The sequence below is a fragment of the Platalea leucorodia genome (assembly GCF_965183815.1).
Source record: "Platalea leucorodia genome assembly, chromosome: 25".
NCBI classification, from domain to species: Eukaryota; Metazoa; Chordata; class Aves; order Pelecaniformes; family Threskiornithidae; genus Platalea; species Platalea leucorodia.
Genome location: NC_138847.1, coordinates 570135 through 595831, shown reverse-complemented (window position 1 = coordinate 595831; position 25697 = coordinate 570135). Strand labels below are relative to the sequence as shown.

General features: G+C 59.0%; 2 protein-coding genes across 2 annotated transcripts in view; one reads left to right on the top strand and one right to left on the bottom strand.

Annotated features, from left to right (window-relative positions):
* LOC309600793 (olfactory receptor 14C36-like) overlaps positions 1–25697 on the bottom strand; it is a gene marked incomplete at both ends in the record, with an annotated part of 247700 nt that overhangs the window by 129600 nt on the left and 92403 nt on the right. The gene's annotated exons all lie outside the window — the stretch shown is intronic.
* The window catches only part of LOC309600776 (scavenger receptor cysteine-rich domain-containing protein SCART1-like), a gene marked incomplete at both ends in the record, with an annotated part of 35039 nt that continues 15537 nt past the window's right edge, over positions 6196–25697 (top strand). Inside the window, 3 exons of the mRNA XM_082333364.1 lie at positions 6196–6616; positions 7537–7857; positions 7944–8258. Coding sequence (XP_082189490.1) covers positions 6196–6616; positions 7537–7857; positions 7944–8258 — 1057 coding nt within the window. The remainder of the gene's footprint in view (positions 6617–7536; positions 7858–7943; positions 8259–25697) is intronic.

Genomic DNA, 25697 nt, shown 5'->3' with positions numbered 1-25697 from the left:
GGCAGCCCTGCGATTGGCTGCCCACCTCCTTTGGTCAGGAAGTGCTCAGATATAAAGATAGCTACATTTATATAACATATATCTATTTATAAGTAAGTGTACAAATACATACAAATACATCTTTTATTTATTTCTAAATAGGTACGGTATGTTTATATATATACTTCTGTATAGGTACTTAAGTATAGAATTTTTTATATATAAGTAAACACGTATAAAGCTATAGAAAGCAAATATATAAAGCCATAGAAAAAACCATAGGTATAAAACAGATAAAACCTGTTTTTAATAAGAGCTACTGGAGTGAGCACTTAAAGTTTAAATTTGAAGAGAAACAAAAGGAAGAGGCCAGGTCGGGGTCCCCCACTTTCCCAGGCTGCAGAACAAGGCCTGACAGGTCTGGGGTGGGGGGGCTTCAGGAGGGCAGAGGGGTGCCCGAAAGGTGGTGGGGTATGGACAAGCTGGAACGTGCCCAGGGGCTACGGCCACCTCCAAGGAATAACAGACTCATTTGCCACACGATATTGAATATATATCACCATATATATATTATAATATATAATAATATATGTATATTATAATAATAACATAATGATATATATGTGGTGATATATATTCAATATATATAATATATAATATATAATATTATATACATAATAATATGTAAAATATATAATGACATCATAATATATTGTATATTATAAATTATATTTTATATAATTAAAATATATTATACTAAAATATATTATTACAAAACATATTATAATAACTATGATAATATAATAGCATAATATAATAAAATTACAATTCTTATAATATTAGTATTGTAATTATATAATATGAAAACTATAATATTATATTAAAATATATTATATTATATAATATGAGATATAGATATTATATATATTGTATATAACATATATCACGACATATATGTAATATATCACCACACGACTACATAACAAATACATTGGTATGTGCTGGTGAGGTCACTGGAGACTGAGTACCTCAACAGGACATACATGGCAAATGGGCAGATAGGTACTTGTGAGGTCACTCTCAGACAATAGGCCAGGAGCCGAACCATGACATGTGCAGCTTGTTGTGAGGTCTCTGCTGCCTGAGTAGCTGCTAGGCCAGGAGCAGGCCCATGGCTTGTGTCTGTGCTCATGAGGTCACTCCTGCCTGAGGAGCTAGTAGGCCAGGAGTAGGCCTATGGATTGTGTAAGTGCTTGTGAGGTCACTGGTGCCTGAGGAGATGATAGGCCAGGAGCTGGCACATGGCATGTGAAGGCCTTTGTGATGTCAGTGGTGCCTGAGTAGCTGGTAGGCCAGGAATAAGCACCTGTCTTGTGTAGGTGTTTGCAAGGTCATTTGTGACCAATGAGCTGATGGGCCAGGAAGAGGCCCATGGATTGTGTAAGTCCTTGTGAAGTCACTGCTGCCCTGGTAGCTGATAGGCCAGGAGCAGGGCCATGGGTGCTGTAGGTTGCTGTGGTGTCACTGGTGCCTGAGTAGCTGAGAGGTTAGGAGCAGAACAATGGCTTGTGTAGGTGTTTGTGTAGGTGTTGGGTCGTTGGTGTCCGAATAGCTGATAGGCCAGAAGCAGGCACGTGGCAGGTTTAGATGTTATGACATCACCTGTGGCTGAGTGACGGATAGGCCACGAGCATGCACATGGCTTGTGTATGAGCTTGTGATTTCACGAGTACTGGATCAGCTTATAGGCCAAGAGCAGGCTTATGGCTTGTGTGGCTGCTTCTGATGTCATCAAAATAATATTTAGACCCCACCCAAACATGGCTTTTTGGAAGAACCATCAGCAGCAGAAGCCCGTGCACAGCACCCACACCCGTGTGACAGTCGTAACTCTTGAGCAGACAGCGATGGCAGCAGGAGGGTGTGAGGTCACCGTCACTATAGCTGCTCAGCACCCAGTGGTGGCTGTAGGAGGGTGTGAGGTCACCGTCACTCTAACTGCTGAGCACCCAGTGGTGGCTGTAGGAGGGTGTGAGGTCACCGTCACTATAACTGCTGAGCACCCAGTGGTGGCTGTAGGAGGGTGTGAGGTCACCGTCACTATAACTCATAAGCACACAACTGTGGCAGGAGGAGGGTCTGAGGTCCCGTCACCAATGGCACCGTGTGGCCGCGGGGCTCGGTGCAGAGCGGCCGTGTGCATCAGCGGGGCATGCCGGGGGCCGGGAGCTGCCCGGCCCCGTGTCTGCGAGGCCGAAGGAGCAGCCCCTGCAGCCCTGGCTGGAGCAGTCGGGGTGGGGGTGGCTCGGGGGCACCGCAGGGATGTGCCTGGGCACGGTGCCAGGAGGAAACCACAGACTTCCTGCCCGGGCGCTGCGCTGCGGGGGGAGCGCGGCGAGCGCTGCGAGGCCACGGGGGCTGTGGTTTGTGCACCTGCAGGCTCCAGCTCCCGATGCGCCTGTGGGGAAGAACGGCCCCTCGGGGACAGGCTGAGAGTCAGGGGCCTGACTGAGCCTCTGGGCTGCAGGTCTGCTGCCAGGGCAAGGCCATGGCCCAGCTCGGGCTCCTGCGAGGGACCCAGGGTGGGGCTGTGCAGGGAGGGACGGGCGAGCCAGCCCTTCTGGGATGGAGCTCTTCCCCTGCCCAAGGCCCTTGCCCAGCTGCTGCTCCCAGCACAGTGGGGTCTGTAGCAGGGGCAGGGGCTGTTTCCTTCCCATCCTGACACAGACCCCGGTGCAGTCCCAGCTCCGTGCTTCCCACGGCTCGGCGGTGGCTGGACAGCTGCCTCTTGGGTTCTTGGATGAGCCCAGCGTAGAAGATGCTCAGTTCTCCCAGTCCCCCCAGCAGGGTGCAAGGGGTGATGGACTCATTTCCCCTCCACACTCAGCTTCTCCCATGATGATTCCCTTACGTAACGACCATGACACCCGCAGCAGGACACATATGTCCCTCATATATGGTCATGAATGGCGCTGGAGAAGTTCATTGGAGGGCTGGGCTGTGTCGGAGGGGAGATAGCTCCCGATAACGTCTCAAAAGGTGCTGCTGCTGCTTTGATTGGCTCCTCCTGCAGCTGGGTCAGCATCTGCAGAGGTATATTACCCTCCCATCGTCGTTGTCCCCGTGAGTCCCCCAGGAGCCGTGGCAGGGAGTGGGGCGCAGCAGGGCTGTGCCAGCAGGGCAGGAGGCTCAGGATGGGGATGGAGGCACTCCTGTCCCCTCGGCTGCTGTGGCTGCTCCTCTGGGTGCAGCTGTGCAGGGGTAAGTGCCGGTTCCCTTGTCTCACAGCCCAGGGCCTGTGGGTACCAGCGTGGTCATCGGGATCCCTTTGGGAATGGGCTTTCTTTCCAGGCTCCGCTGAGACAAGGGTCAGAAGGTGCTCAGGTCCATGGACCTTGTGCCTTTCCCCGTGCCTCTCTGTGTTTAAGGCAGCCTGTGCCTGCCTGCATTTATGGACACCCCCATCCTGGGTGACCCTTTTGGGACCCCTTGTTCCCCAGGTCTGTGCCCCTGAGGCTGGCAGTGGCCCAGGTGGTGATGGCAGCACTCAGCGATCCCCAGGGCACAGCCAATCTCCAGGGTGTCCCTGGGTGCAGGGGAACCCAGATCCCAAGAAGGCAGTTTGTGCCCCACAGAGAGAAGGGGCCCGGGCTGTCTGCACCCACAGGTGGCAGAGAAATTTCTTTCCTGGGGGCCCCGGCCAGGCACAGGAACTGGGCTGATGCCTGGGGTGAGGAGGGCACATGGGTTGGGGGGACCCTTGGGATCATCTCGGTGCTCCCTGAGGACATGGGAAGCCCTGGGGGTGGTGTGGGTTTGGGTGGTGGCAGGGCAGGTGGTGGGCAGGGGAAGCTGCAGGCCTGGGGGCATGGGGCTTTCCAGGGTGTGCTTGGCTGGGGAGGAGACGGTGCCCTGTGCAGGGCCTGGGGGCACGGTGTGTGGGTGGGCATGGGCAGGGGGCTGTTGGAGTGGGAGGAGGTGCCAAGGGCTGTGGGGCAGTGAATGGCCCAGCAGGGCTGGGGTTGGCCCCCCCAGCCTGCACAGCCCGTGGGGAGAGGAGGGACCCCCACACTTCCCCAGGGACAGCTCAGGGAGGAGAGGGCTCCCAGCCTGGTGCTGTGACTCGACTCCCAGAGCTGCAGTCTGGGGCTGGGCCCTCTCCTGACCGGTCCCGTGTTTTGGTGTTTGAAGGGGCTGCGGAGGTGAGGCTGGAGGCTGGCGGCGGGCGCTGTGCTGGGAGAGTGGAGGTGAAACACCAGGGCCAGTGGGGGACCGTGTGTAGCGCCCACTGGGGCATGGCTGATGCTGCAGTGGTTTGTAAGCAGCTGGGCTGTGGGTCTGCTGTTGAAGCTCCTAAGTACGCACACTTTGGGCAAGGATCTGGCCCCATTTGGGTGACTGGTGCTAAGTGTCATGGCACTGAGTCTGCTCTGTCTGAATGTACAAACGACGAAGAGAATCGACAATTCTGTGATCACCGTTGGGATGCTGGAGTGACGTGTTCAGGTAAGGGGCCAGCCTGTTCCCTACCTTTGTGGCCAGGATGGGGGAAGGGACCTGGCTGTGCCCTCAGGCAACAATGACGGGGTACTGGAGCCGGGCCCAGTGTGGCCAGTTGCACTGCCGAGCTGGGACTGTCATTGCTGGTTTCCCCAGTCCCTGAGGAAAGCCCAGGGGTAACTCACCACTGCCTGGCCCCAGATGCGGCTCAGCCCACCCTCCTGGGGCTGGGAGATGAATGGCCCACCCTGCTCCGCAGTGTTTGTTCCTTCCCATCTCTCTCCTCTGGCTCATCCAGGATCTCTCTGGCAGCACGGAGGTACAGGTGCCCCCATGCTAGAGGCACTGAGAGCAGCTCACATGGCCACCAACAGCCCCTGGGAAGGACCCAGGATGGCCCCCAAAGCAGAAGAACTGCTCAGAGGGGAGGAGCACTGGGCTTGGGCAGAAGAGCAGGGTGGCCCATGGCCACCTCATTCCTTTCCCAGGGTCACCCCACGAGAGCCAGCCCACGGGGAGTGCAGGCAGTGGTGACCTGCTTCCCAGCCTCTCCTGCCTGCCCCAGCCCCTGGCTGCCCTGTGCCATGGGGGATTTGCCAGCACTTTCTGGCTCTCCTCGGTGCCTGTCCTTGCACCGGGAGCTCGTCTCAGCCCAGGCCTGCTCCTCTGCCTGCTCTCCTGCCTTCTGCCCAGCCATTGACCAGGGATGTGCATGCCTGGCAGTGTACTCTGGCCCCGGCTGAGGACTCCTCCCCAGGCAAGCGCTGCAGCCAGGGGCTGGTGAAGACAGAGACCGCATGTACACTCGCAGTGCATCTGTGCCCTGTGACATGTCCCATCTAACAGCAGTGTCCCACTGACCTGAGAACCACCTGGGAACGTGGTGCATTTCTGGTGGCTCCAAGGGTTCCTCAGCCAGGCCCTGAGCTCAGTGGGCAGATCAGGCTGCAGCAGCCAACAGTGCCTTGGCCAGTCTCCCTGGGCCCCAAGTGCTTGGAGTGTTGCCAGGAAGCCCAGGGTCTCCAAAATGGCGGCAGTTTGTCGGAGCAGTGCCTACGGCTGGGGGTTTGGGGGAGAAGCAAGCCCACAAGTGCTGTGCTGATGGCTGAGGAGCGGCAGGGTGTCCCTGGTGTGTTTGTGCCATCAGCAGCCCCTGGGAGCTGCTGGGAGGGTCGTGGGGCTCTGTGCCTGTGGCCACCTTGCAGACCAGGTGGGACGTGGGCATGTAACTGCCAGAGGGCTCTGGGAACTCTCCGGGGACTTTGATTGCTCCAGGATTTGTCCGGCTGGTCGGAGGGGACAGCCCCTGCTCAGGACGTGTGGAGATCCACGATGGGGACCAGTGGAAAACTGTCTGTGACTCAGACTTTGGTCCCAAAGCTGCCGACGTGGTCTGCGGGGAGTTGCAGTGTGGCGCAGCCCTGTCTGTGCCCAGGGCAGCTGACTTTGGAGAAGGTGTCGGTGCCATGTGGGACAGAGAGCTGCAGTGTGTGGGGAATGAATCCTTCCTCATGTTCTGCCCCAGGGGATCCCGCAGAGACCAGCCCTGCACCCACACGAACGCCGCTGGTGTCACCTGTACCCGTAAGGACTGAGGGTGGGGTGTTCCATATCTGGGGGTGTGCTGGGGCCAAGGGGAGCAGGGCAGGGACAGTGCCATGCTGTGCTGGGTGTGAGGACAGAAGGGGTGATGTGGTTGCCTCCAGCCTTAAAATCATGCACAAGGAGGAGAAAGGCAGGCTTTCCTCCATTTGGCTACTCCTCCATCTTGCAAGGGAGCAGAAGCACAATTCTGCCCTGTCTCATCCTTCTCTGTCCCCAGAGTACACAGGGTTCAGGCTGGTGAATGGCAGGACGGCGTGTGAGGGACGGGTGGAGGTGCAGGTGCTGGGGACCTGGGGCACCCTCTGTGCCTCCCGCTGGGATCTCTCGGACGCCCACGTTCTCTGTCGTCACCTCGACTGCGGGTTTGCTGAGTCCATTCCCAGAGGAGGGCATTTTGGGAGAGGCACGGGACCTGTCTGGAGAGACTCATTCCACTGTGACGGGACTGAAGCCCACCTGGGACAGTGCCCAGTGACCGCCCTGGGGGCCTCACCGTGCTCCCATGAGAACGACGCTGCTGTCATTTGCTCAGGTGAGTGCTGGGACAATGCTGTGTTAACTCCATTTGTCCCTTGGCCACCCAAAGCAGAAGACCCCATTTCTCACTTGAGAAACCCTGGTTCACCAGGAGCAACCTGGAGGACTTTGCCTGCTCTCACCGACTGCTCTGATGTGTGAGAGCTGAGGAATGAATGAGGTCAGGCATCTCCCCCAGGGCAGTGGCACACGCCATGGGGCCTCTGCCAGGGCTGGGCTCCTCTGCTCTCCTGCTGCAGGACAGACCCAGTACGGGGCCGTGGGGCTCATCTCCATCCCCCTGGCTGCAGACAGCCCTGTCCCAGCCCCACAGAGAGACCCAAGGACCCCAATCCCACACCCGTGGGGGCTACCTAGGTGCCCCCGGCAGCAGGCCTGGGGTGTGAGCTGCAGAGTGAGGCTGGGCTGTGCCCTTGCTTCTCGTCAGCACAAGTCCCAAACTTGTCCTGTTTGATCGGAAAGGCCCCCCTTGCTCTGCTCCCTGACAGGGACACGGGCTCCCAGGCCCAGATCCCCAGGGATGCAGAGGGGCAGAGGCGTGTGTGCTCTGCCCCATGGCTCAGCAGTGCCAATGGCAGCGCCGAGGTGGGGCAAGGCTTGTCCTGGGGCTGCCTGTCCCCAGGCCACCGTTGGCTGCTGCTCCCTCCTGCAGGAGCTGCCCCATCTGCCTCAGCAGGGACGTGTTGGGTGGCTCTGCCCCACCAAGAGCAAAGGGAGTGTCTTGCTCAGGAAGGCTCAGGGACTGGGGAAGCAAGCCTGTGGAAAGCTGCTCCTGAAGCTGACCGCAGAGGGCTGGGGGCAGGCGGGTGAGCTGCAGGGTGTTGTGAGGGTTGGAGAGCCTGGAGAGGTGCTGCAGGTTTGTGGGCTGTCTGGTGCTGCTGAGGGCTGGGGCATGGCTGCTCTCCCCAGGCCCAGGCAGCTCCACAGCCCTGCGGCTGGTGGGTGGAGGGAGCCGGTGCGACGGGCGAGTGGAGATCTTGCAGCGCGGGACGTGGGGCCGAGTCCTGGATGAGCAGTGGGACATGCAGGAGGCCAGCGTGGTGTGCCGGCAGCTGCGGTGTGGAGAGGCAGAGACAGCCTACAACCCCCCGAAGCCTCAGAGAGGGACGGGTCCCGTGGGGCTGCGAGGGGTCCGGTGCGCAGGGCACGAGGCCAACCTGACCCTCTGCAACACCTCCCTGCCCGTGAGCGCGCTGGCAGCAGGGATTGCAGAGGACGTGGGGGTCGTTTGCTGGGGTGAGTGGCACTGCACAGGCTCCCCAGGCTCGGGGCTGGGTGGGCAGCCGGCCCCTGATGGCAGCTGGGGTTTCTTTCTGCTGCAGGGAGCCGGCAGGTCCGGCTGGTGAACGGGCCCGGGCGCTGTGCTGGCAGAGTGGAGATCTACCACCAGGGCAGCTGGGGGACTGTCTGCGATGACCAGTGGGACCTGTCTGATGCCGCCGTCGTTTGCCAGCAGCTGGGCTGCGGAGGGGCGGTGGAGGCGGTTGGCTCCGCTCGGTTTGGGGAAGGCTCCGGTCAGATATGGCTGGACAGCGTGAACTGCTCCGGGGCCGAAGCTGCTCTCTGGGACTGCCCGGCAGGGTCCTGGGGGCAGCACGACTGCGGGCATAAAGAGGATGCAGGAGTCGTCTGCTCAGGTCTGTGCTGGGAGCTGTGGTGGGAGCCCAGTGCCCAGGGAAACCAGGACAAGGGGAGAGCCGGCAACGGCCGAGGCTGTGCCTGGCTGCCTCTGAGCCCCTGCCTGAGCCTGTCCTGGGGACACCCATGCACAAACCCCCTCGGTCCCACTGGGGGCCCCTTGTAAGCTGAGCTGTCCCCAAGGGTTAGCGGGGAGGGCATGGGTGTCTGTCCGTCAGGGACTTCTCTCTGCCCCTGGCAAAAGGGTGACTTGCTGGCCGTGCCTCTGCCTGGCTGAGGGCCTGGGGGGTGAAGAGGCTTCTCTGCTCCCATAGCCCCAGACCAGCCTGTTCCCCTCTGGGCTCTTTCCTCCCAGATTTCATGGCCCTGAGGCTGCACAACAGCACCAACTGCTCCGGGCGCCTGCAGGTGTTCTACAATGGCAAATGGGGGACCGTTTGCTCCAACTCAATGACTCCCAAAACGGTGTCGCTGGCATGCAAGGAGCTGGGCTGTGGGGATGAAGGGACCCTGGAAACACGCCTGCCCTATGGTAGGGTGTCTGGCCCCGCCTGGCTGGATCGCGTGGAGTGTGGGGAGAGAAACAGCTCCTTCTGGCAGTGTCCTTCTGCTCCCTGGGACCCACAGTCGTGTGATGACCTGCGAGACGAGACCCACATCACCTGCAATGGTAATTCAGAGCTCCCCAGGCACCAGCATCCCCCCAGCTCCTGCTCCCTGCTGGGCACAGTCAAGCGCAGAGACAGGGCCCACAGGGGCTTTGACTTTACGGGCCAGACCCTGCTGCTTGTGGTGGCACAAATGGGACTTCAGCTCTCAGAGCCCCACACATTCCTCAGCAGTTGCCAGCCGGGCTCCCAGCAGCGCCTGGGGCAGGCAGAGGTGTCTGCAGGCGAGGTCTCAGGAGAGCCCAGCCAGGGCTCCAAGGAGCGTCCCCTCCACAGACACCCTCCTGCTGCTCTGTGAACCAGGGTCCCTCTGGGGCTGAGCAGTCAGGGTCCCCCACATTGCCGTGCGTGTCCCCTTAATGACTGGGGTTCAGCTGCTGCCGTGAGCGAGGCGGCACGGGGAGGCGTGAGCAGAGCTCAGCCCCACGCTCTGCTGCACAACCCCCTTCAGCAGCCCCTTCACCGCAGCTTTTCCTTCTGCAGGGAGTCGGCCAGAAACACCCGCGGCCCTGGGGACCGTGTGCCCAAACTCCACGAGCTGCACAGGTAGCTGCTCCTCTGCATGCCCCTCTGGCCTGGCAGGGCTCTGCCTGCTGTCCCGGTGCCCTGGGAGGTCTCTGCCTTCTCCAGACAGGGAGAAGATTCGTGCCGTGGGAGGCGAGAGTGGGTGCTCGGGCAGAGTGGAGGTCTGGCACCGCGGCTCCTGGGGGACGGTGTGCGATGACTCCTGGGACATGCAGGATGCCGAGGTGGCCTGCAGGCAGCTGGGCTGTGGCCCCGCAGTGTCTGCCCTGGGCGAGGCTGCGTTTGGGGAGGGGACAGGCCCCATCTGGCTGGAGCAGGTGGAGTGCCGGGGGACAGAGCCATCTCTGCAGGACTGCTGGGCTCGGCCTGGGGACAGTGGTGCCTGCCGGCACAAGGAGGATGCTGCCGTGCGCTGCTCAGGTGAGCGGCAGGGCTGGGACCCTTGCTGGAGCTCTTGGCAGAGCTCCTGAGAGCAAGGCCGTCCTTGTGCAGCATGGGAGCCTGGTACCAAGTGGGCAGCAGCCTCTGTGGGGCTGGATGTCCTCTGGCTTCTGCCTGCAAGGCCCTGCGGCCCCCAGGGGCATCTCCTGGGCTGCCTGCGCCACCCTGCCCAATACCCAGAGCAGGGCCCTGGGCTCTGTCCTGGCCACCCTGACCGGTTTCGCAGGAGGGGCAATTTGGGTGGGATGTGTCAGGAATACATGCACACACGCACGCACACACGGCGTGTGAGAGAGGAGGCTCCCTGGTACCTGCACACCCACCCTCTCAGCCCAGCTCTCCTTCTCCTCTTCTGCAGCTGCACCCAGGACAGAAGCACCAACCCCCCGACCAGGTAACCTGTCCTCCCCGCTGGTGCTGGGTCTTCTCAGGGCCAGCTGTGACCCATGGCGGGAGGGAAGGGACTCCTTGCTGGGATGTGAAAGTCCCAGGAGGAGGCACTGGGATAGCAGTGGGGTGCGGGGGTTGGGGAGGTCTGTGATTTACCCATCAGGGTGGGATCTTCCTCATGACTCACTCCTGGGGTTGTCTACCCCTGGTGTAATGGGGGTCAGGACTGGGGTGTCCCAGCCCCTACCTCTCCCAGGCTTCGTGCTGCCCTTTTTGTGCTCCTGCCATGCAGATCCCACCTGGGGCCGTCCGTCCTCCAGCGGGAGAGTCTCATTGCCCGTCATCATCTGCATCATCCTGGGGGCCCTTCTCTGCCTTGTCCTGGCCCTCCTGGCTGGGCAAGTGCGAAGCGCCAGGGCTGGGCGCGGAGGTGGGTCGTGGGGAAAGATGCCTCCTGGCAAGGCCAGGGGTGCTGTGAGGTGTGAGTGAGTGGCACAGGCAGAGCTGGGGGGACAAGGGTGTGTGCTGCCTTCATGCCCATGCATCGCCTCCTTGACTGCCTGACCATGGGCCACCAGCAGCAAGGGGCAGAGAGAGTCCAGACATGGGGGGAGTGAGGGATGGGGTGAGGACAGAAATGGCAGAGCTGGGCTGGAGGAGATGGGAGCAGAGGTGAGACAGAGGAGGACATCACACTGGCAGCGCTCTGGGCAGCTCTGGAGGGGGCTGTGGGGCAGGGGAGATGCCAGGAGGAATGCGGGGCAGCAGGGTCGATCCCCATGGTTGCAGGCCCTGAGGATGTTCTCCTGTGTAACTCTGACCTCCTCCCCGCAGGGAAGGGGCCATGCCATGGATCCATGGGGCAGAAAGGGGAGAGGAAAGGCGGGAGCTGCTCCAAGCTCAGCATGAGGGACCTGACCCAGGGGCCAGAGGGGCACAGGGGCTGTTTCTGAGGGGATGGTGCGAGGGTATCACTGCCCCAGGCCATGTCCATGGGGACATTGCCCTCACTGAGGACGTGGTAGCAGTGACCAGACAGCACAGCAGGGCTGTGCTCTGGCGATAGCCTTTTGCTGGCCCAGAGGACCAAAGCTGGGGGAGCAGAGCAGGATCCTGTCCTGTCTCTGCCTATCCCTGGGCCAGCCCTGCTGCTGTCCACAGGCTCTGGGAGAGCTTGGGAGCCCTTCCCTGAGGCCGTGTATGAGGAGATTGGTTACAGCCCGGCGTGGGAGAAGCAGGCGAGGTTCAGAGGCTCAGGTGGGTGTGGGTTCCTCCCGGGGGGCACATCTGCCAGGCTCTTCCCCCTCTCCCCCCACCCATGGCTGACCCCCTGCAGTCCCCTGGCCCATGGTCCCTGCAGTGCTGGGGCTGTGGGGGCTGTGGGGAGAGCAGCCAGGTCCTGGGCCCAAGAGAGGAGCTTCCTCCCCACCAGTTCTTCCCATCCCAGCTGGGGACAGCCCCTCTCTGCCTGTCCCTGCACCCCTACGGGACCCCTGAGCGGGGAGGGAAGGGGCTGTCCCAGGGCAGCTCTGGGAGCCCCTTTGAGACAGGGTTTGTCCTGGGGGAGCAGGGTGAGTCCTGAGCCCTTCTCCCCACTCAGCCCTGCCTCTGGGGGTCCCCCGTCCCCAGCAGCACTGACCACAGGCCTGGTCAGCAGAGCGCACTCCCCTAACAGCCGCTGCACCTCTCTCCAGGCTCCTTTTCAGAGGGGTCCCTGACCAAGGTGCAGCCCTACCCCGGGGACAGCAAGGAGGAGGATGGTCCGGGATCAGCAGCAGGTAATAGGGTGCAGGAAGGAGTGGATCTCTCCTCCCTGCAGATGTGTGAAGAACAGCGGTGTCAGTGAGTGTCACTGTTGGAGATGGGGAGGACATGGAGGGGGGTCTCCTGTGGTGCTGCCAACACCGGTGTCTGAGCCCCATGTCCCTGCGCATCCTCCCATCTTCTGCTCTGCAAATGTATCTTCTCCCTGTCACCAGCTCCCCTCTCCTTTCAGACGTCCCTGTCCTGCCTGGAGGTGACCCGGCGGATGGCTATGATGATGCCAGGGAGGTTTCTGAGCCTGGGGAGGATCGTGCCCCTGGGCAGGGAGACTGGGAAATGGCCAGGGCACGAGAGGAGGCAGCAGGGCCCAGGGATGCACCTGGAGGTGAGAGGGAAAGAGAGCGCTGCTGGTTCCTGGGCTGCCATTCCTGGTGCCAGAGGAATCCTTGCTCTACTGAGAACCCAACCTCGTGTGATGGGGGAATGTGCAGCAGGAACTTTCCTTGGGGGCCCGGGGTAGGGAGAGGGAGCTGAACATCTCTGGACTGGAGAGCAGAAGGGAGGAAGGTGATGTACAGAGCAGGAGGGGCACCCCATGGGGCGAACGTGCAATGGCTGCCTTGGTGCTTGCAGGGGCAAACCTGTGCTCCCAGAGACGTGCTGGGGCCCCTGGAGCCGAGGAAAATGCCTGGTCCCTGTCCCCAGAGAGCACAGGCTATGACGATGCTGAAGAGGTGCCTCTGGCACATCCCCCTGAGGACACAAAGGCTGTGCCAGTGGAGCTCAGTGCACAACAGTCCCTGAGCCCCGCGCCAGGAGAGCCCGTCCCTGCCATGCAGCTGGGTGCAGCCAGGAGGGAGGAGAGGTCTGTGCAGCTGGGAGAGCTGTGAGCACCAGGGAAGCGTCTCCCTTTTCCCATGGGCAGCAGAAACAGCCGGGCATTTCCTCTCTTTGTATTCCCCTGTTTTTTCATCGTGCCTCCATATTTGTTCTTATTAAAAGCCTTTAGGGGTTTGAGCCACAGCTGGTGCTTGCCTGGCCCAATGTCGGGGTGTCTCCCTGAGGCTGATCAGGAGGAGCAGAGCACAAAGACATGGTGGTGGGAAAGGGGCATGTCTCAGGGACAGCAGTCTCAGGGTCAAATTGTGGGGCTGCGAGAGCCCATGATCCCTGGGGAATATTCCTGCTGACAGAGACATTTCCATCCTGCCAGCCACAGTTTCCAGCCAAAATGTCTCTCTCCAAGATCCCATGAGTGCCCATCTCTTCACCTCGGGGTTCCCCAGGTGCTCTTTTCCCCCAGGCCCTTCCTGGGCCATGATGGTCCCATGCAGAGAGGCCACGACAGAGCTGCTGTGTTGGGTGATCCCTGGGCTGTGGCCTCACAGAAGTTAGCCTTGTGGTGGCCGCAGTCCACTGGACACCCCAGCCACCCCCAGAGGATATCACAACCGGTGGATCACCTCCCACGGTGGTTAGGAGGCAGCTCTGCTCCCACTGCCCTGGCACAGGGTGCAGAGTCACTTGCTGGGGCACACAGGGCTGGGATTGCCCCTTTGCTGGCTCTACCAGGACCCCAGTCTCCATGGGCTGTTCCTGCTGCCTTGGGCCCTCACAGACCCCGAGCACTCCTGTCACAGCCACAGGGCTGCCTCCTTCCTGGGCAGGGGCTGTAAGGCCCCACGGGAGCCCTGGGACCTTTTCCTCCTGCTGTGCTCCAGGCCCCTCCCCTGCCCTCCTGCTGCCTCGCCAGGGGTGTGAGTGAGGGTTTGTGTCAGGGCAGTACCTGTGTGCAGGTGCAGGGCGGGTGGAGGGACCTTTCCCTCAGTGCTGTGGGAGGCAGAGGTGGGAGAGGCCAGAGGGATGGAGGAAGGATTCCGAGGAGACGTGGACTCATGCCCAAAGCCATCACCCAGCCCCTGCCCTGGAGAACGGCCTGTCTGGGAGGATGCCCACATGGGCACATTTCCATGACAGAGGGTATTTTGTGTCCTTCCCCTACAGCAGGCACTGCTGGGAGCTGAGCCAGGGTCCCTCCCTCTCGGCTGGGGCTGTCACGTGCCCAAGCTCCCACGAGCAGAGCAACTTCTCATGCAGGAGTCGGGTCGGGAGAAGGGTTTGAGACTTGGCCAGGAACCTGGAGCCCAAACTGCCCTCCCTGCTCCCACTTGTTGGTCTCCACAGCCCTCTGGCTCTTCCCCACAGGCTCCTGTGCTGAAGGGTGGAAGGTGTGTTGGTGTCCATGGCAGGGCTCCCTGCCTGTTAGCACTGCAAACAGCAGGATCCATAACCAGAGCAGAGGAGGGGAGTCAGTGTCCATACTGGTGCCCACTGTCCTGTGATCAGAAGAGGGGAGGAGGCAGCTGTCACCAACAACCTCTCCCACAGCAGTGTTGCCCCATTTCCGCTGGGAGTTCCTCCACCCCTGGGGTGACCCTGGGGGTCCAGGTGCTAAGGGTCTCTGTGGCAGGGTGGGTGAGCATGGTCAGCTGTTAACTGAAAGGCCGACGGTTTGGCCACGCGCAGGGGCGGTGTCCTCGTGGTGGTACAGCTGGGGCAATTATGTCGCCCAGTGCCATAGATTTGTTCCCCAATGAGCCCCTGCCTGGCAGAGAGGGTTTGGGGGAATTAAAACCAGACCGCAGTCACCTTGAACATCTGGAGTGGTTGAGTGGAGGAGTTAAGGGGATGGGCTGCTCATCAAGTCTGCTTTGCACACAGGGCCCCAGGGCCCATCCTTATCAGTGACTCTCCTATTCTTGCTCAGGAACAACCTAGAAGGACTCTTTGGGAGCAGTGAGAGTCCTGCAGGCACTGTCCCTGCAGCCAAGCATTTTCAAGCTCATGCTCAAAGCTGGCCAGACAGTAACCTTGCTTGGACAGACAGCCTCTCCCTCTCCCTGTCCTCTCACTTGTGCTCAGTTACGAAAAAAGCCAAACTCCTGTGGAGGTGCTGGACAGCTGGAGACGACCAGCTGAATGATCCTCACCATGGCTTTGTCAGCTGTCCTGGGCACATCAGAGGTCTTACTGGGACAGAGCTCTGGAGGGAGGATGCTGCCATTCAAGACTCAGCTCCAGGGCGTGTGTCTCCCTGGGACTGCGGGGACGGTGGCCTCTGGTCTGGGAAATGGGGTTCAGGTGAAGGAGGTGTGTGAGGATGGGACCAGTCTGTGCACCACTGAGAATGACAAAGAGGAGAGAGACAGGGGCTTTGCAGAGACCCCGCAGAGGAGAGATCTCGATCCCTGTGGAGCAGGGAAGGAGGGACAGCTGGAGACCACCCCAGAGGAGCACTGAAGGGAGAATCCTGCCCAGGGAGGGGCTGGGGACTGTTGGTGATGGAGGAAGGCTCCTTCTAGAGCCACAGATCGACAGCTACAGAGCCGGGATGGTGCTCTGGCAAGAGGTGAAGGAGCAAGCAGGGCTGGGGCAGGCTGGAAGAAGGCAGATGGGCTTTGCAAACATGTAAGGGAGAAAATGATTGCTGAAGCCCGGGTTTGAAGCAGGGACCTTTAGCTCTTCAGTCTAACGCTCTCCCAGCTGAGCTACTTCAGCCCTGCCTTGCCCCCCCAGCCCTTGTCCCTGTGGCAGCGGTGCCAGGCCCCAGGCTGACACACAGGAGGAGGCTCCTCAGGGAGGTTCCCAGGGAAAAGCTGTGCCCAGCCTCCGGCAGAGGGGACCTGGCCCCTCCCTGCCTCCAAGGCCCCGTGGGCTCCAGGTTTGGTGGAGGCCAGCTCGCACTGGCTGTGCCAAGATGTGTCTGGGCCTTGTACAAACGTGACAGTGGCAAAGGTAAGTGGGCAGGCCAGGCATGGGCAGCTGCAAAGGCTGAGGGTGGAAGAAGCGTGGGGCTGGTGGAAGACCTTATCTCCTTCCCCATGGAAGGCCTCCCTCCCACCACCCTGTTTTCCCCAGCTCAACTTCACCCCTTTGTTCCCAACTCTTCTACCCCTGAGCAGTGCAGGGGGATGGGCAATGGAGGCTGTGGTCAGTCCAGAACAGCTCCTCTCTGCGGCTCCTGCCTTCTCACACTTTTCCCATGGGGTCCGTCTTGTGGGCTACAGTCCTTTCAGACAAACTTGCTCCAGCATGGGCTCTCCTCAAGCCACCATTCTTGCAGGAAATATCCTACGTCTCCAGTGTTGGTTCCTCCACAGACTGCAGGGCTTACCTTCTCCACCGTGCTCTCTGCCATGGGCTGCAGGGAACCTGCTCTGGTGCCTGAAGCACCTCTTTCTTCACCAACCTCTGTGCCTGCAGGGCTGTTTCTCCCACTGTTTTTCCCTCACTCCTCTCCCACTTTGGCGGTTGTGACCTTTCTTAAATACACTTTCACAGAGGTTCCACCATCCTCGTTGATGGGCTCAGCTTTGGCCAGCAATGGGTCTGTTTGGAGCCAGCTGGAAGGAGCTCTGCCTGGCATGGAGGCAGCCCCTGGTCTCTCCTCACAGAGACCACCCCTGCAGCCCCCCCCGCTACCAAAACCTGCACATGGACACCAAGACACAGTGTAAAGCTTTGCCTTGCTAAATGACGTCCCCTGCTCTTCCCTCATCCACAAATAGAGTTTACTCGCTGGGGAGGAAGGGAGAGAAGCAGAGAAGGCCTTGATGCTGTGCAAACCCAGTTCAGCACTAGCTACAACGTTGGGGTGTTGTCAACACTGTTTTGGTCACAAATCCCACACATAGCACCATACGGGCTGCTATGAAGAAAATTATAGAATCATAGAATCATAGAATTGTTAAGGTTGGAAAAGACCCTGAAGATCATCGAGTCCGACCGTTAACCCGGCACTGCCAAGTCCACCACTAAACCATGTCCTCAAGCACCACGTCTACCCATCTTTTAAATACCTCCAGGGATGGAGACTCAATCACTTCCCTGGGCAGCCTGTGCCAGTGCCTGGCAGCCCTTTCAGTGAAGAAGTTTTCCCTAATATCCAACCTAAACTTCCCCTGGCGCACCTTGAGGCCGTTTCCTCTTGTGCTATCGCTTGGTATTTGGGAGAAGAGACCGACCCTCACCTCGCTATGACCTCCTTTCAGGGAGTTGTAGAGAGCAATAAGGTCTCCCCTCAGCCTCTTCTTCTCCAAACTAAACAACCCCAGCTCCCTCAGCTGCTCCTCACCAGACTTGTTCTCTAGACCCTTCACGAACCTTGCTGCCCTTCTTTGGACACGCTCTAGTACCTTGATGTCCTTCTTGGAGTGAGAGGCCCAAAACTGTACACAGTACTCGAGGTGCAGCCTCACCAGTACCAAGTACAGGGGCACCATCACCTCCCTGGTCCTGCTGGCCACACTATTCCTGATACAAGCCAGGATGCCATTGGCCCTCTTGGCCACCTGAGCACCCTGCTGGCTCATGTTCAGCCAGCTGTCAACCAACACCCCCAGGTCCTGTTCTACCAGGCAGCTCTCCAGCCACTCCTTCCTAAGCCTGTAGCGCTGCATGGGGTTGTTGTGACCGAAGTGCAGGACCCGGCACTGAGCCTTGTTGAATCTCATGCAGCTGGCCTGGGCCCATTGATCCAGTCTGGCCAGATCCCTCTGTAGGGCCTTCCTGCCCTCCAGCAGATCAACACTCCCACCCAACTTGGTGTCATCTGCAGACTTACTGAGGGTGCACTCAACCCCCTCATCCAGATCATCAAGGAAGATATTGAAGATATTGAAGATATTGAACACTGAAGATTATTGAATATAATGAACACTGTTCACCCTGGAGGGAAATGATCAGCAAAGTGCCACAAGGCTTGATGCTGGCACACGTCCTTCAGTCCCCCTCGCACAACCCTACCACTCCTCTGAGTGTTTGGTGGTGACAAATACGCAGACGGGTCCAAAGAAAGGTAAACGAATTGACAGGAAAAGATTCCCCAGCTCCTTAGTGCATTGGTACAGACACTTCTAGGCCACAAGTCCTGTAACCTCCGGCTGCTGCAAAACAGGGAAAGGCTGACTGCATTGGGTTTACACGGCAAGGTTTGGAGAGGGGCCAGGGCTGCAGGGGTGGCTTCTATGAGAAGAGAGGAGGGGCTGCCCCTGTGTCAGACAGAGCCAGTTCCAGCCAGCTGCAAGACAGATCCATCGCTGCCGAAACCTGGATCCATCACTGACCAAAGCTGAATCCATCAGCTGAATCCATCCAAAGCTGGTGGTGCTTTCATGATAACATAATTAAGAAAGCTTAAAAAACTCTGCGCAACAAGAGCTGGGAGACAGGAGTGAGAAAATGAGAGGAACAGCCCTGCAAACACCAAGGCTGAGGGCTGGTGCCGATGCTCGATCCTGACACCAAGCACCTTTCTGCATGCTTAGGCAAAAGACCCAAACCTGTCCCGAGCTGGAAGCGCTGTGGGTATAGCTGGGGCTATGTGTGCTGGAGCAGGGGGAGGTGGGAGGCAGGAGGGGCTGAGGCAGCGGGGGAGCACGGCTGCGCATGCAGGGCACGATGCTCAGTGCAGACTGAGAAGAAGGAAGGGTCAGGCTGAGAGCGGAGCAAAGGGTCCATCTGGGAAGGGGGAGGAAGAGACAACAGAAGTTGTTTCTGCAGTGGACCCTGGGCAGGCAGGAGGGTGGCTCCCCTCCCCAGCATTGCCTGTCCTCCTGCTCCCATGAGCACCCAGGAAGCAGGGTTTTCCTGGCCAGCCTCGTGGGATGGAGGGCAGCAGCCTCTGGAATCAGGGCCCTGCCCTGCTCCCCTCCCACCCAAGGGCAGGTCTGGCCCCTGGGAAATTGTTTCAAGATGGCATGCTGTTGGCTGAAGAAGAAAGGACTCCTCCAATGTTTGTCCCGCTCTTCAAAGGCAAGAGACTGTCCTGCCTCTCATGGCGTGTCAGCACCAAGACATTTTTCCCTGAGGGTCGATGCATGTTGAGGCCGAGGCCCCATCCCTGAGCCAAGAGTGGCTGATCAGCAGCACTGGGGACACGCCTTGGGCTTGGGCACAAGGGCCAGTGTCCCAGCACAGACAGCTCTGAAGCTCCAGCAGCAGCAGCAGCTCCAAGACCACCTGGCCTGAACAGGCCCTGCGGAATGTGTCTGCCTTCTCCCTGCACATAAAGCTGATCAGCTTGTGAGCCCCAGAGCCCCGGGAGAAAAGCTGCCTCTGGGACTGGAGGGAGAGACCCAGGGAGTGTCAGCCCTGACAGCACACTCCCCTTTTCCCTTCCCTCCCCTTCCCTGTGGACAACACTGAGCTTTGCAGACTGGTGTGGACTTTCCGTGAGCGGTTGTGAGATCAGCCGTTAGCAGCGTGAGGGCTTTGGAGAGGCAGGAGAAGCACAGCCCAGAGGCAAGGACTGAGTTTTAGCCCAGCTGCCACGGACCTCTCTCCCAAGGGCAGGCTGCAACGATTCAGGACAGCATTTCCATCACGTGCCCCTGTCTTTCCCCAACCCTCCTCCTCCCCTAGGAAGCTCTGGTCCTCTTGGCCACTTCCAGCCCCCCAAATCACCTCAGAGCAGGGCTCTGGGCTGGAGGGAGCAGCCCTGCCTGTGCCTTTTTGTGGAGATACCAACTGCAGCTGGTGCAGAACCTCACTTCTAGACACCAGAGAAGTCCCATGGAGGCTCAGCGCCAGGGAGCCAGCTTCTCCCACTCCCATGGTGATGGAGCTGGGCCACACATCCCGGGGGGATTCTCTGCAGCATCCGCTGGCCCCAACATGCCTTCCTGGCCTGTGCTGGGGGGGTGTCCCAGAGAAGGGTGTGGGCTGGGGGTCTGGGAAGGCACACGGGCCCAGCATGGGTCTCTGAAATCTCCTGTGAAGCCAGGAGTGCTGAGTCCATGGGGCGGGGAACCACCACCCCTCCCAGCGCAGGGCAGAGGACCCAGGGATCCGGACTGCCTGTCCGCGCTCCTCTCCTGCCCCGACACCCAATGGTGCTGTTTGAGGGATGGTGCTCACTACAGCCCCAGTAAGAACCTGTTTCCCACTGTGCCTCCAAAACAGTAGGTGCCCCAAGGGCTGACACCGTCTGCCCCTTGCCTTGCCAGCCTCCTGGGGGGACACTCCAGCTTGCCCTAATCTGCCCGTATCTGGTGGCACATGCTGGGTGGGAAGGGGATCTCCTTTCCAGAGACACCCCAGGCATCTGGGCTCCCTCAGCCGCTCTGCTCATCACGGTGGTGCAGCCAGAGAGGACCCAGGTGTCTGGGCACTGGCAGAGGAGATGGGACATGGACACGGACACACACACACACACACAGAGCGTAGCTTTGCTGAAGGGGTTTATTGATCATGAGAGGGAAATGGCCCAGGGCTCCCAAGGGATCAAGTGGGGTCATCCAGGAATGATCATCTCCTCATGGCGCTGGAGGGCAACAGGACAGGGGTGTCACCACCGGTTCTGGTCCTGAAAGACAGAGCCCTAAATGAGACCCCCAATGTCGCTGGAAGACGAGAGGAGCCTTGTCCCCACCATCTCTCTCTGCAGAGAGCTGGGGAAAGAGAAGGGAGTTGGAGCCCTCAATATCCCCAGGACAGGACTTGGCTCTCCTGAGATCCATATGGCACCCAGAGCCCCTTGCCCAGTGTGTCATTACCCCGGGATGTCCCTAAACCTCCCAGAACCCTGCCCAGCCCTCACAATGACCCTGGGGGTCTGTATGGCACCAGAGCCCCTGCCTGGCCTGCACAGCAACACGCTGGGTCTGCAGAGCCCCACTGGGTGCAAGGAAAGGCATGGGGGTGGTTCTGTCCAGCTCACCCTGGGACATGGATCATGGACAGTCCCGTCTCTTTCCCTCTCGCAGGAAGAAAGCAACGGAGTCCTTGTGGAAGGTGCGCTCAGGGATCCCCTGAGGTCCAGGATCCTTTGTGGGGCTGGAGATGCCCTGATGCTGCTCACCTGGACATCAACGGCTACGGGCAATGTTCTCCGGTGCAGATGCACCCTCAACAGCTCAGGCGCAGGGGGCTGGGGAGAAAGAGAGGGTTAGGGACTCACTTGGGTGCACTGGGGTGTACTGGGAGGCAGGGAAAAGCAATGGGGTCCTTGGGGAAGGTGAGTCAGGGATCCCGCCGGGGCCCAGGATGCTTTGTGGGGCTGGAGATGCCCTGATGCTGCTCACCTGGACATCAATGGCTACAGGCAATGCTCTCTGGTGCAGACGCGCCCTCAACAGCTCAGGTGGAAGGGACTGGGGAGAAAGAGAGGGTTAGGGACTCGCTTGGGTGCACTGGAGAGTACAGGGAGGCAGGGGAAAGCAACAGGGTCCTTGGGGAAGGTGCCTCCATGGAAACATGGGGTACGTGAGTTTGTATGGTGGTGCACAGAAAGCAGTGGGGTCCTGGGAAAGGGGCCCACCTGGGTGCGTGGCTGCGTACTGGGGCACCCCAAGGTGTAGTGGGTTGTGATGGGATGGATGGGAATGCAATGGGGGCCCTGGGGAAGGGGGCCTGCGTGGGAAAAGAGTGGGTGCAGGGGTGTTCTCTAGAGTTGCAGTGGGGTGCACTGGGGTGTACTGGGATGCCCTGGAGTGCCATGGCCATGGAAGGGCAGGGTCTGGGCCAGCAGAACTCCTGGTACCCACCTCATCCTCCACTAGTCCCTCGACTTCATCCCCCACCTGTAGAGAGACCATGAGACCTCACTGGTCACTGGGCTGTCCCCAGTCCCAGCAAGGGATGGGAGGACCAAACTGCCCTCCAGTTCCTCCAGGGAGGAGATGTCTGAGGGCACCAAAAGGATGGGATGGGGAGCCCCAAAAGGGAGGGGCCACCAAGACAAGAAAGCGGTGGGGGCCCTCCCAGGAGTTTGCAGTGGACCCTGCCAGGGAGGGGACAGGTCCAACCATTCACTGAGGAACTTGGGCTCTGGGCGCAAGAAGATTAATTTTTGTGGGCAAAGTGGAGGGAACAGGTGGAATTGTGCAAGGGAGAAAGCTGCATTGCCCGGGGCTGGAGATGCAGGGGAGCCTGGAGGAGCTCCTTGCTTGGGAAAGGGAGAGGCCAAGTCACGGGGTTTCGTGCTCACCACTACGATTCCATTCTGCAGGAGAGCTGATGTCCTGCAGCCAAGAGCCGTCCCCAGACTTGAGCCCCTCCCCGTGGCATTGAGGAGTCACCTGAGCATCTGCCGGGGTGCACAGCAGGATGGCGAAGAGCAGGGCCACGCTGAGCACTGCGACCTTCATCTTCCTCTGCAGTGTGGTGAGTCCCGGGTGAAGGTGCAGAAGGTGACGGGCAGATTTATCCCTCCCAGGACTCCTCCTTGCCCCTCCCTGCCCCAAGAGCCCCCAGGGCAAAGCCAGGCTTGGCAGAGACACCAGCCCTGGCAACAAGCCCAACTCTGGCACAGAGTCGCCCCTACCTCCGGCACTGATCCAGACACCTTCCCCGGCATCCGTCCAGCTTCCTGCACGAGGCAGCTGCACGGGGAAGGGCACAGGCATCTGCGGGTGGCGAGGGGGGTGGGCACTGCACCACTGACTCCTGGAAACCCTACGGTGACGACCCACCTCTCCAACACAAAGCCACCCTCCAACAGCCCCCTAAAGCCAGATGCCCCCACCTCCCAGCGCCCATCAGCTCCCAGCACTGCCATCTCCCAGTGCCGCTCGCCTCCCAGGCCAGTCTTTCCTTCCGGGACTCCCCCTGAGATGATGCCAGCCTCAAACCAGGGGTCCCTAAGCAGAATTGTCTCTGAGCCCTCTCCAGCCCCTTGGGTACAGAGGGGGCTGGGACTGACCCCCCTTCTTGGGGCACCAGGGACCCTGGGATTAGGGAATAGTGGAAGGTGGGAGGACAACCTGGGGCATGGGCAATGGGCACTGCTGTGTGACTGGGCTCTTCAGACACTGGAGGCACTGGCACTGGGGAGCACTGGTGAATGCCCAGCTACAGCCCACCCCATTTCCCCTGCACTGCAGGCCCCAAACTGATGCAGTCCCCAGCCACAGCCACCCCAAAGCGGAGAACGGAGGGGAATATCCCCTGCCCTGGCCCTCACCCTGCCACTGCCTGGGGCCACCGTGCCCTCCCAGACAACATGGGTCCCACTCTGCAGAGTTGCCCCCAGACAGGGGGTCCCAGTGACTCCATCCCCAACAAGGCTCTGGCGCCAGCCCTGTCCCTGCCTGGGACTTGGCCACAGCTCACCAAAGGCCCTTGTGCCAACAAAGTGTCCCTTCAATGCCTTCGTCCTTGGTCCAGGCCAGCGCTCTCCCTGAGCAGGATGTGGCCATCCAGAGGGACACGATGAAGCGGGCGCTTGTCCCCAGGCAGCCACTCGGAGCTAATTGCGGGGACAGGGCTCCCCTGGCCAGGGGAGGGATGTTTGTCCCCACAGCATCTCTGATAAGCTTTGTTGGCCCAGGGCCCGTGGCACAAGGAACCTTTTTGGCAAGACTGGTGCTTCAGGAAAGTGCCCGACTAGGGGGAGTCCGGAGGGGGTTAAAGCAGCCTGGAGGCCTGGGCTCCCTCCAGCCCTGGCAGCGGGCAGAGCCCACAGAGGAGGGCAGTGCTGGGGGAAGTGGTGAGGAGCAGGTCCCGGGGCACTGCGCACGCTGGAGCCCAGAAGCGGGGGCAGTCCCAGGGGAGCAGCCTGACACCCGGGGTATTGCTCTCCTTCGGGAAAACCTGGTGGCAGGGGAGTCCTGCGGGAGCGGGGCTTAGAGCAGCCTGGGCGATGGAGCTGTCTCCCTAGGGGCACTGCGGCCCTTTCCCTCTCCCCCGCTGCCTGCCCTGCAGCTATCCCTGCCTTTCCAGGGTGGTTTCCTTCACAGCACCCCTGGTCCAAACGTCACCATCCTGGGGGCCCTGGGCAGCACCCTCTGGCCAGTGTGGGGCAAGGGTAGCGTGGGATTGTACGCAAGTGGTTCAGCTCTCCGCGCTGAGTGGGGCGAGCTGCTGGGTGAAGCTGCTGGCCTGGCTCGCACAAGCCAAGCAAAATCTTTTCCAGCAATCCGGCATCGATGCACCCATTCTTTCCAGTCGGGACACTCATGCGATCTGCCACCGCTGCTCTCTTCAAGGCTGCAGGTGCCCCAAACAGCAGAGGGAACAGCTGGTACCTCTGTTAGCAGGGACATGCTCCTAATGAAGATGGGCCTATTTTGGATCAAGAAGTGCAGGCACCCCTGTTTTGCCTCCCTGTAGATGCCCACAACTATCAGAAGAGATAGACAACAGGGCAGGTATTCATTCATTTCTGCAAATGGAGAAGACCAGCCTTTTCACTGGTGGTGTGAGTTAGCACTGGGAGGAGATAGGGCCAGTAAGGTCTCAATCAGGAGATGCAGCATGCATTTACATAAAAATGATCGGAGGGCTGGAACACCTCTGCTATGAGGAAAGGCTGAGAGAGCTGGGGTTGTTCAGCCAGGAGAAGAGAAGGCTGCGGGAAGACCTGATTGCGGCCTTTCAGTACTTCAAGGGGGCTTATAAGACAGATGGGGATGACTTTTTAGCAAGGCCACTAGCGCTAGAACAAGGGGCAATGGTTTTAAACTAAAAGAGGGGAGATTCAGACTAGATAGAAGGAAGAAATTTTTTACGATGAGAGTGGTGAAACACTGGAACGGGTTGCCCAGAGAGGTGGTAGATGCCCCATCCATGGAAACATTCAAGGCCAGGCTGGATGGGGCTCTGAGCAACCTGATCTGGTTGAAGATGTCCCTGCCCATTGCAGGGGGGATGGACTAGATGACCTTTAAAGGTCCCTTCCATCCCAAAGCATTCTATGATTCTACGATACGTGGCTCTCTCAGCAGCTGATAATCAGAAGTAACCACATGTCATCACCAGCAAATCCACTAAGCGCACAGAAAAACAGCAGCATTGAATGCGCTGGACTCATGGCCTCTCCTGGCTTCATGGGACATCAGCACTATGACAGCAGATCCATGAATGCTTCGGAAGGCTGCCACGTTCCTCTCTAAACTCATCCACTGTTTGTTATGTGCCACAGGAATTCAAGCTACCACGCTGTGCTTCCCAGTCGCCATTCACTTCCCAAACCATCCAGCAGTCCACCTCACGTGTCTGAAAGTAAAACAGTGCTCTGCTTCAGCCCTCTGTCTCTGAGGGGGTGAGGATAATTCATTTTTAGGAGACACAGGCGGGGAATCAAAGGCTGGTGGTAAAAGCCTGGTTTAGGTTGTGAAGTCAGCGGGAGGTTTGCCTGCGTGTCAGTGAATCCAAGGTGTCACTGGTTTTGTTCTGATGACGATACACACTCCCGCCACGGCTTCAAAGAAATAAAAGTACACTGATAAGTGGTTCATGAGAACTGTAGATGGCTCAGATTCTTCACTGACATTCTATGTCATTTTTAAGGGTTAGGGATATGGTTATATCTTTACGGGACACTACCTAGAAATAAGAGATCTGTTGTGGATCGGTTGCGAAAAGATTTAAGGCAATGACTTGAATATTTGCTTTGGAAATTGCCCAAAGGGCAGGCAGTCGCCTGGAAGATTTTCAGTTTGACTGCTTCTGCTTTTGTGCTATTTATTAGATAGCTAAATTACACAGTGTTATCTATCATGTTTCAATAGGCTGTGAGCTATTTGTATTCTGAAGTTATTTTTAAAAGAATTGATGAATTGTATGCACTGTCATAATTGAGGAATACGGACTTAGAGGTCAAGGCTGCCTTGGAGAGAAATGCAAATCAGGTGGATGGCGTTTGATAGC